We start from the raw sequence: 16,964 nt of genomic DNA on the forward strand, positions 1-16,964 counted from the left end.
TGACGCGGCCGGGAGCGCGCCGGGAAGGGAGCGGGGGAGGAGGAAGAGGAGGAGTGGGAATGGATCCGTCTCCTTCGTCGCCTTGCTCGGGATGTTCCTTAGTTAAGCCTAGTTAAGCACCAACAGAGCTCGATGGACACAGCAGTCCAGCTGTGGGACACAGCTCTGAATAAGGTGCCTGAAACACACCCCACCCCTCACGCCAAACCACCCAAGTAAGTAAAAAAATAATAAACATTACATCCCACACGTCCAGATCCAGAAAATGCAGGATCACAGGGTGGGTCAGGCTGGAAGGGACCTCAGTGGGTCATCCGGTCCAACCTGCCTGGCACAGGACTGTGTCCAGATGGATGTTTAATATCTTCAGTGAGGAACACTCCACAGCCTCTCTGGACAACCTGTTCCAGCGCACGGTGTGCAACACAACTGTGTAAGGTGCTTTATGTTCTTAAAAAAACAAACAAACAAACAAACCCCCCCTCCCAAAAAAAAAAAAAACAAAAAAAAAAAAACAGCTTTTTTAAAGTTCCATGTCCTTTCCAATCCTGGGAACACTGGAGGCCCCAAATCACGGTGCCCCCCGAGAGGCCCTGCCCTCTGCCCTGCACAGCATACACAGCACCAGCCAGAGCCCGGTGTGCCTTCTCCACTAAAATACAGCCCAAATACAGAATTTAGTGACTACAACATGACCGAGGCCAGCAGAGAACTTTCCATGTTTTATTTTTATCTTTTCATTTATCACAGTACAATAATGTGAGTTAACCAAATAAAGAAAAAAAAAAATCTAGTGCCAACTTCCACGGTGTCAAGTGCTCCACTCCAAACCATGAGTGTCCATTAGAAGTCAAAAAGTGTTGCTCCAGGTTCACAGCGACATTACCTTCCAGAGGACTTGGTCATGGAGGATGCCACTATAATTTTGTGCTGTTTCCAGAGAGCAACTCATCCCATGGCTCCAGACTCCACATTTCCCTGAGTCGGGTTTGGTTCTTCTCACACCAGCCCACGGGATCTGGGAGAGGAAACGGGCCAAGGGCATGTGCAATTCAATTTCCATTTTGATAAAAGACAAATCCTGCGGTACAATTTGCCAGGATGGCAAATCCAAGGTCTGTAAACACAGCCAGAGCAACACAGCAACTGGAGGAAGACGATGGGTAAGTGCAACTAAGGCAAAAGGGAGTAACTTCTGTCTTGACATGATCATGGCAGATTGTTGGGCTGAGGAAACGACTCAGTAGTGAAACAGGTATCACAGTACACCTGAACTACAGAATCAGTGAGACTACAGCTTAAGCTTGATTATTTATATTTACAAACTCTGAAGAACATTTAAAATCACATCTTCCTTCCCCTTCCTCCCACAACTGCAGTCTGCTGCACTTTTGAAAAGCACAGACGCTGGCTTTTACTGAATTTAAGGCTATTTTGACCAAAAAATGTTTATGACTCTCCTCTCCAAAACTAAGTATAAAAGGCAATTCACTCTAGAATGTCTTGGATTACTCTAAATATAACCATCTGTTTTCCAAAACAAATCAACTCATTTTTATATTTGGAAGACAAAACAATTTATACTGCAGAAGTTGGGTCTTCATACACATACTTTTGTCCTAGAGACCAAACCACATAACACTGTAGGTAAATTTGGCTCAGGACACCCACCCTCTGCTGGATACAGATGTGCTGGTGGGAGAGGTTCACCATCACTCTCTTTGCCCCAAAGTACCAGACCATCAAAAGATCTGCTATGGAACATCCTGAAGTTAATCCACCTTGCTCAGAGACAGGCTGAGGATGTACTCACACAAGCACATCCAAGGAAGCAGCAATTTCTGGGAAAGACTGTGGGGAAGACGATGTCTGCCTGTAAATGTTCTCACCCAAGAGAGAAAACTGCACAGGGGTAGTTAACCCAGCTACAGCTGGGTTTAGCAGAAATGGACACAGTCCTAGCCATGAGCACAGCTCTCAGTCCTCTCCATGGGCACAGGGGGATTCCTTGCTTTTTGTACGTGCACCTGTGAAAGCTCAGTGCATTAGAGAGCCCACATTTGGGAGGGTGAGGAGCCTTTCCATCATAGGAAAGTAGCTGATTTTGCGTTCCCTGAATTAGGCAAGTGTTGCTGGTGGTTTAAGAGTCAGCTGAATCTGCTCCAGAAGCAGCCACAGGATAGGCAGGGCTTCACAAAAATGACTACAACTTGATGCTTCCTCCTCTTAACCTTAAAGTGCTGGGGAAATGCAGCATGGCAGACTAGTTAGCCTAGGGAAAAATCTTCCACAGTCCTACCATACCAAATCCTAACATGACAGATAAGATTCCTAGGAGTTTAGACTATTAAATCCTCCACAGATGCTGATAGGAGAATTTCATAAGGAAAAAACAGAAGCTGGGAGTAACTGGTTAACAGCAAAACACATGGCAACTCAAATCCTGGTATGGTCAACCAGCATTTTTAGAATATAAGTGACCCTCTGTAAAGCACACTATCACTTCATTTGTTTAATGGCATTTTTCACTAAAAAAATGTTCCTCCAATTACGAACATCAAAGACAATACTGTAATAATAACACTTAAGGTATTATTTAAACTTTATAACTTATCAGAAGTTAAGATCTTTTTACGTGCATTTCCTATTTTTATCTTGAAAGCAACAGCTAAACTTAAAACATATGGATAATGCCTCACTACCTAAGGGCCAATTCCAAACATTCCCAGTCTGACTAATTTGGGATGAAGAGTTTATTTCTTGCACAGAAAGAGGCTCCTTCCCAGTCCCTGCTTCGCTGGCTGCTCTGTATCTGGCTGACCTCCCAATGAGGAGCATCAGTGAAAAAGCAGCTCCTGTACATTTATGTTACCTACAGGCTGACATGCTCCACAGTCTGCTCAGAACCTCTGAGCAACCACTGCAAAGTTGGCTGCACCCACTCAAAGTTTGTGTCTCCTGCAAAAGCTGACTTCTCACCTAACAGAGAAGGTTAAGCACAGTACATACGTGACTGCAAGACTCAGCCATAGCCCTCACACAGATGGCATTGCTAAAATAAACCTGTGTCTCTTCACCACATGTTATAAAAATTCACTGATTGCCTTAACATACTGGGATAATCACTGCATTTTCCCATTAAATATAGCATCATGAATTCAGTAAATTCAGAAAAAAGTATTAAAAAAACCTTTCAAAATAGCTCCTCAGTTATACCTTGCTTGAACTGAACCCTTGGTATTTGAGCAGCATGAATAATCTCATTTCATTTCTCAACATAACTCAAGACAGAACACAAATAATAAAAATACAAATAATCTATAAAAACCACAGTACATCAGAAATCTGTGTAAAAAACATACATCTGTATCAAGGAGCTCAGTAACAACTTAAAGCACCACTCAAAATTAAGTACCATACATGTTACAGTACATTCCATTTATTATGACAATTTAAGGCTAAAATAGGTACGACTCCCTTATAGTCAAGCTTTCTTATATTTATAAATGCATACAAACATTAAGTAGATACAAATGCGTAGGGGTTTTTTATTGCTCTGAACTGTCTACTAGAATGTTCAACTTTCCCAGATGTTGTCTCAGTTTGCCTTTTTCAATCTAGCTGTAGTCCTACAACTGCAACTTATGGCACTTGTACGATTATAGATCTTCTTTGATTTGAGCTGTAAATAAATTCAAAGATATATCAGACAAAAATGCCCACCACTGAAAACTTCATAACTTAGTTAACTAAACTATCTTATTGTCCATAAGATACACAATTCATCACAAAGATTAGCTCAGCCATTCTTCAGGAAGGATTTCTTTTCAAAATAATAGTTCTAACCAAGCGGCAAACAAGACAACCAGCAAGAAATGATTGACTGGTGCCAGTCTAACAGACTGGGCTTTGAGGGAAAAAAAAAAAAAGGAAGCTGGATATGTGCTCCAAAACAAAGAGCAAACTTTTCTTCTTGCTCATAGAGCAATTATGTTTCCTAATTATGTAAGGCGATGCCTCATTCTGCCAGTGCCAAATTCTTTGACTGTAGCTTGTCCATTTCTTGACCAATATTCCCTTCAATGGTATCACACTGGGCAAGAAAAACCTGAGAATAAAAAACAAACAAATGTTATTAGATACACAATTTGGCACCGGGAGGTATTTCTGAAGAACTGAAAGTGCAGTTTCTATAGTGAATTCGAGATGTCAACTCAACAACCACTTTCCAGTTGTTTCGGCAAGAGCTTATCCACACCTGTATTTACCCAGAATCCAGCAGAAACGTGACACTGGATAAGGCTAATAAGGATAATAGCATGGCTGCCCAACCAATCCTGATGCTGACATATTTTCAGTTGATCCAAAGCTCATAAACAACAATAGGAAACACAAAGGTTCAGACAAGTTAGTGCTTCATTCAGTTTAGAACATGACTTCTAAGTCCCTTTCTAAAACACATACTTCAGAGACCAAGGCTGGGAGGGACAAACCTGCTCAGTCAAATTTAAAACAAGCAAGATCATTAAACCAAGATCTTTTCTACTTCTCAAGACTACAAGGCACCATTGAACCTATATCTTCATCAGTAGCTGGTGTTCCTCAAAAAACAGAAGGCTCCATTCCAAAAAAAGCAATCCACAGCACCTTACACTTTCTTAGAACCTGCCCATGAGTTCTCACAAGTAGAGTAACACACAGAGAGCAACCAGGAGCCAGCAGCCCCTGGTCACTTTGCTCAGCCTGTACACAGCACAACATGTCAGCACTTTAAGCCAGTGAACTGTTTTAGGCCAACCCCAAGGAATGCAAGTACACTGCACTTCCTGAGAAAGATTCTCCCATTAGCTATTCACATCTCACTTTTGTTTTTGATATGTCTGCACCAGACTCTGACAGTCAAACCAGACATTTCATGTTATTTACATTAAGATGACAGTAAGAAAGCACTTTCCTTCTAGAGCAGCAAGCTGTTGTGCCATGTGAATGTTCCTCAACCATCACACTGCTTTGAATCATCTGTTTCCAACCAATCCCTTGAGCTGTCATCAACTCATGTCTGTAAGAATTTGAGTGATGAAAAAGTGAAGGTGGTAACAACTGCAGTTGCTGGCTGCTACTCTTTCATATTTATCTTCCCACCCTGGAAGATGTGTGACTACCAGCAGCAGAAGGCAGTTAACAGCTCCCCCTTGCTTTCATGGACACTTAAGAATAATAAGCATAACTTAAAAGCACTGTTTTCTTGTTCTTGCTCTGGAAAAACAAACTGTTTGTCTGGTCTGAAACCCCTTAGAATTCTTCTGGAGTCCTCAAAGGGTTCATAACGCACAACTGCATAATGCTGTGCCTACAAAAGCACATTAATAATTCTGATCTCTGCTCAACAGAATCCATTATGCTTACATAGCAGTTCTTAAAACAAAGCCCCACTTACTTATTCTGTAATTTTACCCAAGAGTGGGGATCCAGTAGCTTCCATAAAGTTGATAGCCACCACTCTATTACAAGTTTTGCTGCATTGGTTAGGCACATGGAATCAAGAGTGTGTTCAGAACAACCACATAACACAGCCACACCAGCAACCACCTTCATTTCCATTTGCATTACCTGAACTTATGTCAATAACTGAGTTCAAAGTGCTTTGTCCCTAAAGCTGTAACTAAAACCATTTCTCCTATGAAGTACTTCTTGGTGGGCCTTCCTCTAAAATAGATGGCTATTCTAAAAAACTCGTGAAACATCAATGGGAGGTATTTAATAAGGTAACAGCAAAAGACAAAATCATTCAACTCTATATATGAATGCAACGTACTTCCACATTTTTAGGAGCCCATCCTAGCACTAAAGTTAGCACAATAGAAATAAAAACAGTAATACAAGTAGCATTACCCTTCATTTATGTAAGTTTGAGTGAAGGGAGCTGAATTCCTGTATTTACTAACAAACCTTCAGTTCAAGGTTTCTAAGAAAATGATACCTAGGAATTTACAAGCATCATACCACAGCAAAGCAATTAAACCCTCCATCCCCAGCACAGCTACTCTGCTGTACAGATCTTAAAGACCTACTCTGCAAAGAAGGCTGGTGCATTGCAGTAAAAGCTAAATTTTCCAAAGAACACCTCTGGCAAGGTCAGGAGTAGGTCAGCAGGAGTTACAGTTAACTGCATCCTTGTGCCCAGACCTCAGGCATTACTCCGGTCCATCAAGATTCAAAAAAGGAGGAATGATCAATCCCGTTGTCTTTACAAGTTATCAGAATTATTTCACATCATCAGGCAGCCATAAGACAAACCATTAATGTAAATAACAAACATTATCTGAAAACAGCATGACCTATGAAAATCTGTATTCTGTGTGCTATTTTGTATGACCTCAAAGGGAGATCATACAAAATACCAATGTAAGAACAAACACTGAAAAAATATAAACAGCTCATTTTCACAAACTCTTGGTATAAAAGTGCTCAGCATTTATGGACGAAAAAAAAAAGGAAGAAAACACACCAAAAACAAACCAAGAAAACTCACCTGGACCCTCTTCACTAACCCCTTCTTTTTCAGTTTGCAGTCACTGAAATTCTCTGGCAGACTCTGCAGTGAAATAAGCAAACAAGTTGATGAAGGTTAATGTTGAAATGAACACATTAGACTTACAGCAAAAACTATAATTATCAAAGAATCCTCTGAAAATGTCATGCCTGCTCAGTAAGGATGATTACACAGGAAAGAATATATAAGAAAAAGTTATTAAAAAGCCAGGGATGCAGCATGCTGACTGCAAAGAACCAGGCTAGCAAATCTACCATGTGTCTTTAGGGAATATACAGAAACAGACTAAACACACTGCTTTTTCTTCTGTGGTGTATGTTAACTGTTCTTCAGAGCTTTTTCAGAGACTATAACATGAACAAATTTCTTGCAAATACATTAACTCTACCACTTGACATCACTGAATGTATCATCAGTAATGCAGCCATTCCCAGTCTAACCTGTACATCTGATCATCTCTGCAATGTACTCATGGAAGGCAACAGATGTGAAGTGTTACACGATGTCAGCTTTTCATTTAATTCAAACTGCATCATTTACTGTACTCCTGCCACCCATTACGTTCATGCATGTCATCCTGGCAAGTGCTACATGCTTTGTCCTTTCCGAGCTATGTGAAACTGGGGTGTTGCTGAGGAATGGTGCTCAGGTTTATGATTTTTTTCTTAACGGGCAAAACACCTGTACAGATGATTATCATTATATAAAGTTTATGTGAACGTTCTTAAAAACACTGTGTTCTCACTGGTGAAGATGCATAGAAATCTTGTGAGTTTCTCACTAGTTTACCTTTTATTTTCCACCCTAACTCCAGACCAAGAATACAGGTTTCCCTAACCTAATCTGTTTCATTTCAGCCCAAATGTGAACACAGCTGGGAGGTTTAGATACATAAACTTTTGTAAAAATCAAAATACAAACAACAAAAAAACGGTGTTCTTTTCTTTTCGTATTCAGACAAATGGATTCTGCTCTCCCTGTTTGTTGCCCATGCTGTGTGCACTGGTGTGAGGCACTTCAACTGAGCTGTGGGCCGTGTCACCTCCCTACAGGAACACTCCTTATCTCCTCAGAGGTATTTCACTGGTGTTTCCCTCTTGAGCCCTAACAGCATGGTGGCTGGAGTAGAAAGCTACAACCTAGTTTCCATTACTGAAACTTGGTAGGAAAGTAACAAAAATTTTAGTCAGCACAGAGGTTAAGGGGGGATGAAGTGGAAGATGGAAATGGGTGGAAAGTTGCCAATCCAGATATAACAATATGGAAAATTATACTGAGAAAATGCAGTTGCTGCTTCCTGGATGGAATGAGGTCAGCATGCCCGACTTCCCACAAATAAACACTAAGGGGGCCTAAAGAGAGGGTGGACTGGAGACACCACGACCAGGGTCTGTCCAAATCCTGCAAGAGGGGGAACATGGTGATACCTTGTAGCTGCTAAGCCATGTAACAGCTGTCAGCCAAGGAAGGAAAAAGATTTCCTGCTGCTGAACCAGCAACTGTGGCGAAATCACAGACGCCCACCTCCATTCCAAAGTTTACCTTGGATGCAATACTGATGTATGGCTCCAGCCTCAAAGGTCACCTCAGATGTAATACAGATGTAACACTGATGTAATTACCCATACCTATGAGTCAGTAGCACTATCAATGTCCTCAATACTGATAGATGCAATTTGACAGATTTGTTGTGAATTCATGTTAACAAAATCAGTGACTGGTATTTCATAAGAGGAAGCTTTTTTCCATTCTTAGAACAATCTGTTCTCTGCAATATTGTCTTTCTAGATTAAAAAATCTGCCATTTAATAGGAGACCATCTTGAAGACAAAGTGAGTGCTGACACTGCAATACTGGTGAAAACATTCATTAAATCAGAGCTGGTCCACAGGTACACACTGTCATGACTGTGGATTCAAATCTTCCTACCGACCTCAGAAAAACTTTGCTTTTTCTTGAAGAAGCCTTTTAGATATTTAAAAAACTGATCCAGATGACCAAGTAAAGCATTTCCCGTATTCTTCTCACTGAGATTTGTAATAAATAGTGTGTTTTGACTTCTATTCCTGGATCAATTGTTTTCACTGATGAAATTAGCAGCACATCTGTGAATGCACACACACAAATCTTCAACTATTGAACAAGACTCAACTGCATTCTTCCTGAAGAAAACTTCTAAGATCTGAGGCTTATGGCAATGTCTGACTGTGTCAGACATTTAGATGCAGTGAAAGCAGTAGCTGTTTAAACACATTTATGTTACAACACTTAAGTTACAGATGCTCTACCCAAAAGCATCCCTTCATGACTTTTCTTTCACACCTCTGGCAGTGGCAACACTGTATTTTTTCTCTCACACCCCACTACTGTATGATTATAAACTTACTTCTCCACCTTCCAAATCCCATCTTTTAAATTCACAATTGTTGAATGCATGGTGTCTAGTAAAAGTATTTAGTTCCAAACTCAGATCCTATAATTAATGAGCTTGGTTGCTACCAGTAAGAGAGTGAGACTCCTAAAATAGAAAGAAAACAATATGCAGGCTTCCTCACCCTTATCTCTCTGTAACCAACCAAATCTCATTTTGCATCAAGCTGTATAGTCTTGAGTGATCCAAATAACACAGAGCAGCTGAGACACCTTAATGAGTTGTAACAATTCTGCCAAAGAAAAAAGCTAGAATATTTATAGTGTGAGCTTGCTGGTATGTTTGACTTCTACAACACATCACCCATTCTTCACCACCAGTCACATTTTTTTCCCTCTGAATTTTTTAACATGCTGTTGACTCAATCAACAGCACCTCTACACGTTCAATAGCATTTAACAGATGTGTCAAAACTAGCTTTTTACTTGGCTGCTGAAAAGAATGCTAATTACTTGAATAAACCAATTCTACAATAAGACAAAATACTTCACTGCTTTGCATTTCTATTTGGCATTTTTTACTCCAGCGGAACTCATTTATTGCTCATACACATCCCTCAGTACCAGTCTGTACTGATGCCTCCATACAGTGCACAACCACAGTGCAGCTGAGTGCTGCTGCCTCAGTAAGTTGGTGGCCTGTTCATCTGACCTGGTGTGATACCAGCACTTTGAACTCACACATTTTATGTAAAGATTCCACCTACCTACATGTATTTCATCTGCAAGATTGCACATTAGTCCAGTTTTCATGACACATCTCACAGCCAACTTTGTATATTGAAAGAAACAAATATGTGCCATGTAACTGCAATCACCAGCAACCAAACCCTTACTTAAAAAACAAACAAACAAACAAACTTTTCAATGTCATAGGCTCTTATGGCTCTTATTCAATAAAGTAACAAACAATTACTACAGATTTTGGATGAAATTAATTGTAATTGTAATTAATTGTAATTAATTAGTCTTAGCTCTGACTGCTCCACTTTCTCAAAAAACAAAATACAGGTACTCCATTACTTCCCGAATCTAAACACCAAGTCACTGATTATAAGTCTTCCAAAACATTGTACTAGACCTGAAATCCCTGTCCAGTACTATTTAGAGTATTTTGGATAAGGAGATACAGCACAGCATGCTTTCTGTTTAAACCATGCAAAAAGTAACAGAATTAAAAGTAAACTTTTAATTGAAAAAGTTGAAATTGAGTTTGGGTTATTCAGAAAGCAGTGAAACAGTTTTAAAAGGCAGCATGCTGGGTTCCAGAAGTGCACCCAGAATACAAGTACTGAGTTTTTTTCCATATAGGATTTGGTATCAAAACTTGAAGGGGTCAACCCCATCCAATTGAGACAGTTGTTGTCACCTTACTGATATTTTCATGACAACGCATAGTAAATCTGCCACTTCAAGCAGGAAATCAGTTACATGAAGTCTTTATGTCTAACAGCATTCAGTAACTGTCAGCACAATATTCTCCTTTATACAAGGCACAAAAGGAAACAGAAATTTGAACACTTCAAAATACTTAGAATACAGCAATTAAAAAAAAAGTATTTAGAACTGTTGGCTATAACAAACAGCAAAGACTACGTTATCACCATAGGCTCACAAAACAAAAGCAGGAAATTACTTAGTAATCTTCCCACCATTCCCAGGAACACATCCATATTACATAGCACTTGATGATGGCCAGTTCAAATTATAACTCTGATTTAGTCCACTGTTGAACTTTTACAAAGAGTCCATCAAATTAAATTACATTGGTTCACCAGTTATAGATATTTGCATGGCATATTTCTGGAAAAAAAATCCAATATAAGGTCACTGTACCAAGGAGGGGACCTAAGGACACCACTACCACAGAAAAGCAGCATTTTTCCTTCAGAGCAGGCTGTTATGATCTTGATATGCAACATAATTATATCATGAGGCTTACAGAGAAACACAGTAAGGAAATGCCCTGCTTGGGGCAATTTTCTATTTATCTCTGTACAAGACTCTTATTCTAATCTACTATTCTAATCTCAGCTACTGCATGATACAGGAAGATGTATATTATACTCTGAAAATGTAATGTAAGGTTATGATCCACTAATGACTGTGAAGCACTTGGATAGCCAAAAATAGATTTCTTAGTACATTAAAACATCAAATAAGTTTCTATCGGGATTTGACCCTCTTCTGTGGTTAGTTACTTACAATGGCATCAATTTGTTCAAGGGTCTTCATGAACTGCTCTGCAGTTCCTTTTATTCTCTTGTCCAGCTGTTTTAGTGCTTCTGCTTGGAGATCCTTTGCTAAAAATCCCTGAAGAAGAAAAAACAAAATTATTCTATACCCTACACAATACTCACCTTAGAAAATCTGTCAATCCACAACAGCAGAAAACACTTTTACTATTTCTGTATTTTCAAGATTAATCTTAATCTGTATTCTTCTGGATTTTATCAATTCTTGACATGGTAAATGTAAGATCCACCAGGTTTACTAAAATGATAAACATGTAATAGGCCTTCTTGTTTGGTCTTTGAGAGAACTCTAAGTTTGTCCAGATATAAAGAATGTAAGTTATCCCATATGAAACAATATTTACCTTTCTCCAAACAGTGCCATGTCTCTATTTTGCAAACTTATAAATGGCATTTGGAATTCACTAAGAATTATTACTGACTCTTGGACATTTAGGAGGGGCAGCTATTACTGACTACTCAAAACCTCCAAACTGTTTTGTTTGGGTTTTTTTTTTTTTTTACATAGAAATATCTACAAAACTGCTTTGCAAAGATATAAAGTGATACAAAACTGGCATACCTTCTGGATACTTGTGAACTCTTTATTAACTTCCTCTAACTTATTAGCTATTTGCTCCACTGACTTCTCCAAATCTTTTAACTTCTTTAATTCAGCCTCTTCTTCTGGACTATTCTGTGTATTCAAAAGTACAACATTCACAACTAAGGAACAAATGAAGATACAATGCAGCTAAAAAGCAGCAGTGCTGATACAGACATAAAGGCTTCTGAGGGTTTAGAATACACACTACACTGTGGCTATTCTTTCCATATTTCAGTAACTCCCAAATCAGCTTCTTCCAAAGCTTAATTACAAATATACTTAAATCAGCAATGTATATAAACACATTTAATGAGATTAATTTGAAGGAAAATGGAAAAGAGCAGTTTGTTTTTTTTTCTTTTTGTCAACTTATCATTTCTAAAGTATAGGCAATATTTACATCATAAGATTTTTACCTCATCCTCAAGTTGCAAAGCCAGCCACAAATCATTTCACCAGAAATAACCTAGATGATCAAGACTCAGTAGTAACAGTTGGGAAAGTTTTTTTAAACCAGAAAAATAAGATGAGCAGATAATGTCATCAGTGCACAGAAAGTTCATGAACACTGACCATAGATTAGGCAGAGTTCTCTCAATAATGTAAAGCAGAAGCGAGCCAATAATGTAATTTCAGAAAGGTACAAACTGCAGTTATTTGCAGTGTAACATGAGACTGAACTCAACTCTGTGGATAGGTATACAAAATTAGGTTAATGCTCCATCTTGTTTCTGTGTTCAGCAGCTGACTTAGTGACAAAAATGTTGATAGTTTAAGGGGAAAAAAGGTCAAAAGCAATGCTTACCCTTTTCCCAATCAACATGACTTTGCAACCATTTTTAACACCAAGTGCTGATAATGGTTGTTCCAATTCTTTCAGAGACTTTCCTAAACGAAGAACGAGAGAGGAAAAAAACAGTTTAAGTACACTTAGTGGCATAAGAATTTCTTTTTGAAGACATTCAAAAAGAATGACACCTGATGAAAGCTCATAATCTATAAGAAATATGGCAGTTTTATAAATTACCTTTGTATATCAGTTTCTGAAAAGGAACTGGAACACCAGTGACTTGTTCAATAAGTACAGCCATGTCCTGTAGTGTAGGTTCACCATCTTCTCGTTGAGAAGCAACTTGAATACTGTGCTTTTCATTACCTAGTAGAAAAACAGATTAACAGTAATACTTATTGTAACCTAGAAAATATTACAGAGAGAATCCATCTCTAATATTTATTATCATTAACGCAGAAAGTTCTTAAATGACAGGTTCTTACATAGAATTTTCAATCAAATTATTCTACCTTACTTCCTTCCTCTTGAAGTGACTGACCTCAGCTGAAAATTTTGGTTCACATTGGAATAACCTGAAGAGTTTGAGTGGGTGCATTTTACTGGCGCAATTTAGCTCCTGCTAAATATTATTCCCTATCTCTTTTTAAGAGTACAGATGGTGTCCAGACATCCCACAAGCTAAAGCATGAAAGCCCACACCTTCCTGATGTATTCCATTTCCTACTTGTAGGAACTTCTAATGACATGAGTCTTTGGTATCTGAGACAATTTGCTCCCTTCTTCTCAAACATGAGAAACAAGCAATCATTGTCTACCCTGTTTCACCTCCACCACCAACCAGAAAGAATTCTCAAGAGTACAAAAACTATTTCTCCCCATACAGTACTGATAAGCAGACATAACCACTTGGAGAAGTCCCAGCTTATCTGTCACCTTCCACTTCCTATTCAGACTCCCTAAGATTACTTACATGCTAACAGGAGGTAGTTCTTAGGGGGAAAAAGGAGTATGCCTATTAATATCTGCTTTGCAACAGACCCTTTCTACAACCCTCTGCTCCCACACACATAAAGTCTGTCAATCTGAGAGCACCCACAGGAATCAACCACCTCTGGCTGCAAGGGAAATCAAAACAGGCATTTTTCACTCTACAGGAGGAGAGAACTTAACACATACAACAGAAGAAAAACTATTCTCATACCTCTAATTTAAAGTGCACCTATCTTTTAAAAAGGAGTGCTAGAAAAATTGATTTTAAAATGCTCAGCCTCTCATAGTCACATGACAAATGACACTGTAGCCTCAAATATTTTAAAGCTCTAACAAAATCTGTTATTCCAAGACAATTTTAAGCTTAAGATCACATTATGTCCCTCTCACCCAAGCATCTTCCATGAACAGCCCTTCTTATCAGTTTGTTTTGGGGGAAAAAAAACAAACCACAAAAGACAACCTCAATATATTTCAAAAGGTCATTTTGATATATACAACTGCTTTGTATAAGGGCTATGCCCATGAGCAACTGAGAGAAAAAAAAAAACCAAACAAACACTAACCGTGGATGAAGTCTGTGTAACAATAGAACCAGTTTAATTACAAATTATGAGCACCACTTTGGACAGACTGTAAACAAATTTTACTGTAAATTCACAGCAGAGTGAAATCACCATAAGAAACAACTCATGGGTTGCTGCAGGTGCCAGAGCTGAGATTCCCCTGCAGCCCACAGTGAAGACCATGGTGAAGCAGCCATGCCCCATGGAGGATCCCACACTAGAGCAGGTGGATGCCTGAGAGGAGGCTGTGACCCTGTGGGAAGCCTGTGCTGGAGCAGGCTCCTGGCAGGGATCTGCAGACCCATGGAAGAAGGAGTCCACATTGGAGCAGTTTGTTCCTGAAGCACTTCAGTCCTTAAGAGGAACCCATGCTGGAGCAGGGGAAGAGTGTGAGGAGCCCTCCTCCTGAGGAGGAAGGAGCAGCAGAGACAAAGTGTGATGAATTGACCAGAGCCCACATTCCTCTGCACTGTTCAGGCAGGAGGAATTAGAGAATTCAGGAGGAAAGTTAAGCCCAGGGGAAAAGTTGTTTTTTTCTCTTTTAGTTCTCATTGTTCTACTCTGATTTGAATGTTGATAAACTACAAGTCCCCAGGTTAAGTCTGTTTTGCCCATGACCTGGTGAGTGCTCTCTCCCTGCCATTCTCTCAAGCCATGAGCTTTTGTTGTATTTTCTGTCCCCCGCCCAGGTGAGGAAGGGAATGACAGAGTAGCTTTGGTGGGCACCTGATGTCCAGCCAGGGTCTGCCCACCACACTTGCAGACTGTCAAGTCACACATGTGGGTCTACTGCTGTTCTGTTTCTCAGCCCTAATTTCCATCTTTCCCACTTTCACTCAAGCACACAAAACTTTACTAAAAATGTTCTGTGCAAAGTGGTCGAGCCAGCATCTGACTGGTGCAGGTGTAAATCACACAGGTGAAGCCCAAGCTGAACTAAGGCTTCTATTTGCTGTCTGTTAATGACAAAGCCATTATCATGTAAGAAAAGAACTGGAAAGACAAAAACATTCTCAGACAAGCAGGCTGTTGCCAAACAGCAAGACATTGGAATTATAAACATATCAAATCATTAAACTGCTGACACCTTTGCAAAATGAAAACCCCTCAGATCAAATGCCACTCTCTGAAGGCACCAGGGAGCACATGAATCATGATGACTCAAACAAATTATTCCACAAAATTCCCCACCAGAGACTCTGAAATAAAACTACCAGGTGATAAAGGAGACATTTTAATGAAACAATTTGAAACACAATTTGAAAACATGAATGAGCAATCAGAAATAAAGAATAAGCTTTAGAGATGGAAACAACATTACCAACATAGGGCAAAAGAACCAAAGGCAGAACTTATTATTCAATTTTTTTTAAAAAATACAATAAACAATTACTACATTTTGCTAACAAAACTCAGCAGAACATCTTTCTGATTTAATACCTTACTATCTTCTTCATTCCTCTACTGTCTCACTTAGAGCCATTTCAAAATTTAACCATGGTGTTCCCCATCTTATTTGTAAGAGCTGTGAAGTCCAAGCTATTCTCACCCCTTTACAGCAAGGTTTTATATTTGTTATATATACATCTTCCCCTCCACCTTCTTCTCATTCCTCTGGTTTTTTTTAAGGGGCGAAAAAGCCCAACTCAGCTGGCCTTTGAGTGACCCACTCCGTCAGGCTGACAGCCACCTGTCCCACCAAAGAAACCACTCTCTGTTGCAGCCTTGCAGCTCACTAGCTGCCAACACCTAAGCCTCTTCAACAAACCAGAAGAAAGCCTATTGGGTAGCACCTGCTGTTACCATGCAGTGCTGACTTCAGCAATACATTTCGTCTAAATGAAGATTACCCAAAGAACAAAAACACAGAATGGATCAGCTTGAAGGGACCACGACTGGTCCAACTTCCCAGCCCAAGCAGGGTCATCCTAGAGCATATGGCAGAGGATTGTGTCCAGACAGCTCTTGAACACCTCCAGTGAGGGAGACCCTTTCTGGGCAAGTTGTGCCAAGGCACAGTCCCACAATAAAGAAGTTCTTCCTCGTGTTCAGGTGGAACTTCCTGTGCATCAGTTTCTGCCCACTGCCTCTTGTGCTATTGCTGAGCATCACTAAGAAGAGCCTGGCTCCATCTTCTTGGAATCCCTCCCTTCAGACATTCATTCACATCAACCTCTGTCATCTCTCCCTGAGGCTGAACAGGCCCAGCTCCCTGACCCCTTCCTTTTAAGAGAGATGCTGCAGTCTCCCCCAGATCCCCGTCGCCCCCACAGGACCTCTGCTCTGCGCTCCGCGGCCAAGGCCGCCGTGTCACCTGCTCCCACCACCACTCTGCAGCACACCTACGCCCGGGACCCAGCTAGAGGAGACCCTGGCAAGCCGCGGCCAGTACGGAGCGCAGCCTCACGGCAGCAGCCGGGACGGACGGCAGGCAGAGCGCGGCCGAGCCCCGCCGAGGCCGCCCCCGCCCGGCCCCACCGCGGGTGCAGCCGCGGCCCGCCCGCCCCGCAGCGCCCGCTCCCGGGCGGGGATGGCGGGCACGGGCCGGGGAGGGCCGGAGCTGAGCCCCCCGCCCGTGCCCCTGCCGCGGGCGCTTACTGTACGTGACGGTGACGGTCACCGGGGCTCCGGGCGCCGCCATCTCGCCCCGCCGCAGGAACCGTCGGCGGCGCTGGCGGGGCGCGCCCGGAGCGCGTCACTTCCGCAGCAGGAAAACGGGAATGCCGCTCTCCCGGGCCGCGCTCACCGCCGGGCGGCTCCCGGCGGCAGCAGCGGGGACCGGGGCGGGACG

The 16,964-nt window shown here is 40.9% G+C and overlaps 1 protein-coding gene and 1 long non-coding RNA gene across 3 annotated transcripts; one reads left to right on the top strand and one right to left on the bottom strand.

Annotated features, from left to right (window-relative positions):
* Positions 1-6: 6 nt before the first annotated feature.
* On the top strand, positions 7-7,762 carry LOC135306460 (uncharacterized). Its single transcript, XR_010367281.1, has 2 exons — positions 7-215; positions 7,511-7,762. It is a non-coding gene; the product is annotated as an uncharacterized LOC135306460 (long non-coding RNA).
* BAG1 (BAG cochaperone 1) lies at positions 1,076-16,964 on the bottom strand. 2 transcript variants are annotated; one of them, XM_064430434.1, is made up of 7 exons: positions 16,772-16,964; positions 12,852-12,980; positions 12,630-12,712; positions 11,801-11,914; positions 11,189-11,296; positions 6,533-6,595; positions 1,076-4,108 (listed from the first exon to the last, which is right to left on the bottom strand). In XM_064430434.1, the coding sequence occupies exons 1-7, from the start codon at positions 16,812-16,814 to the stop codon at positions 4,019-4,021; spliced, it is 630 nt and encodes a 209-aa protein (XP_064286504.1). In that variant the 5' UTR covers positions 16,815-16,964; the 3' UTR covers positions 1,076-4,018. The 2 variants fall into 2 exon arrangements, with proteins under 2 accessions (XP_064286504.1, XP_064286515.1); XM_064430445.1 differs by lacking the exon at positions 11,801-11,914.

This window comes from Passer domesticus, chromosome 1, assembly GCF_036417665.1.
Source record: "Passer domesticus isolate bPasDom1 chromosome 1, bPasDom1.hap1, whole genome shotgun sequence".
Classification (NCBI taxonomy): domain Eukaryota; kingdom Metazoa; phylum Chordata; class Aves; order Passeriformes; family Passeridae; genus Passer; species Passer domesticus.

What these genes read in the sequence shown, in the direction of transcription:
- BAG1 (XM_064430434.1), bottom strand. Translation starts at nt 16,814, where the DNA reads ATGGCGGCGCCCGGAGCCCCGGTGACCGTCACCGTCACGTACA. An exon ending in TCAGAAACTGATATACAAAG is followed by an intron (nt 12,713 to 12,851) that starts GTAATTTATAAA and finishes TTCTTCGTTTAG; the next exon opens with GAAAGTCTCTGAAAGAATTG. An exon ending in TCATGTTGATTGGGAAAAGG is followed by an intron (nt 11,915 to 12,629) that starts GTAAGCATTGCT and finishes TTGAATACACAG; the next exon opens with AATAGTCCAGAAGAAGAGGC.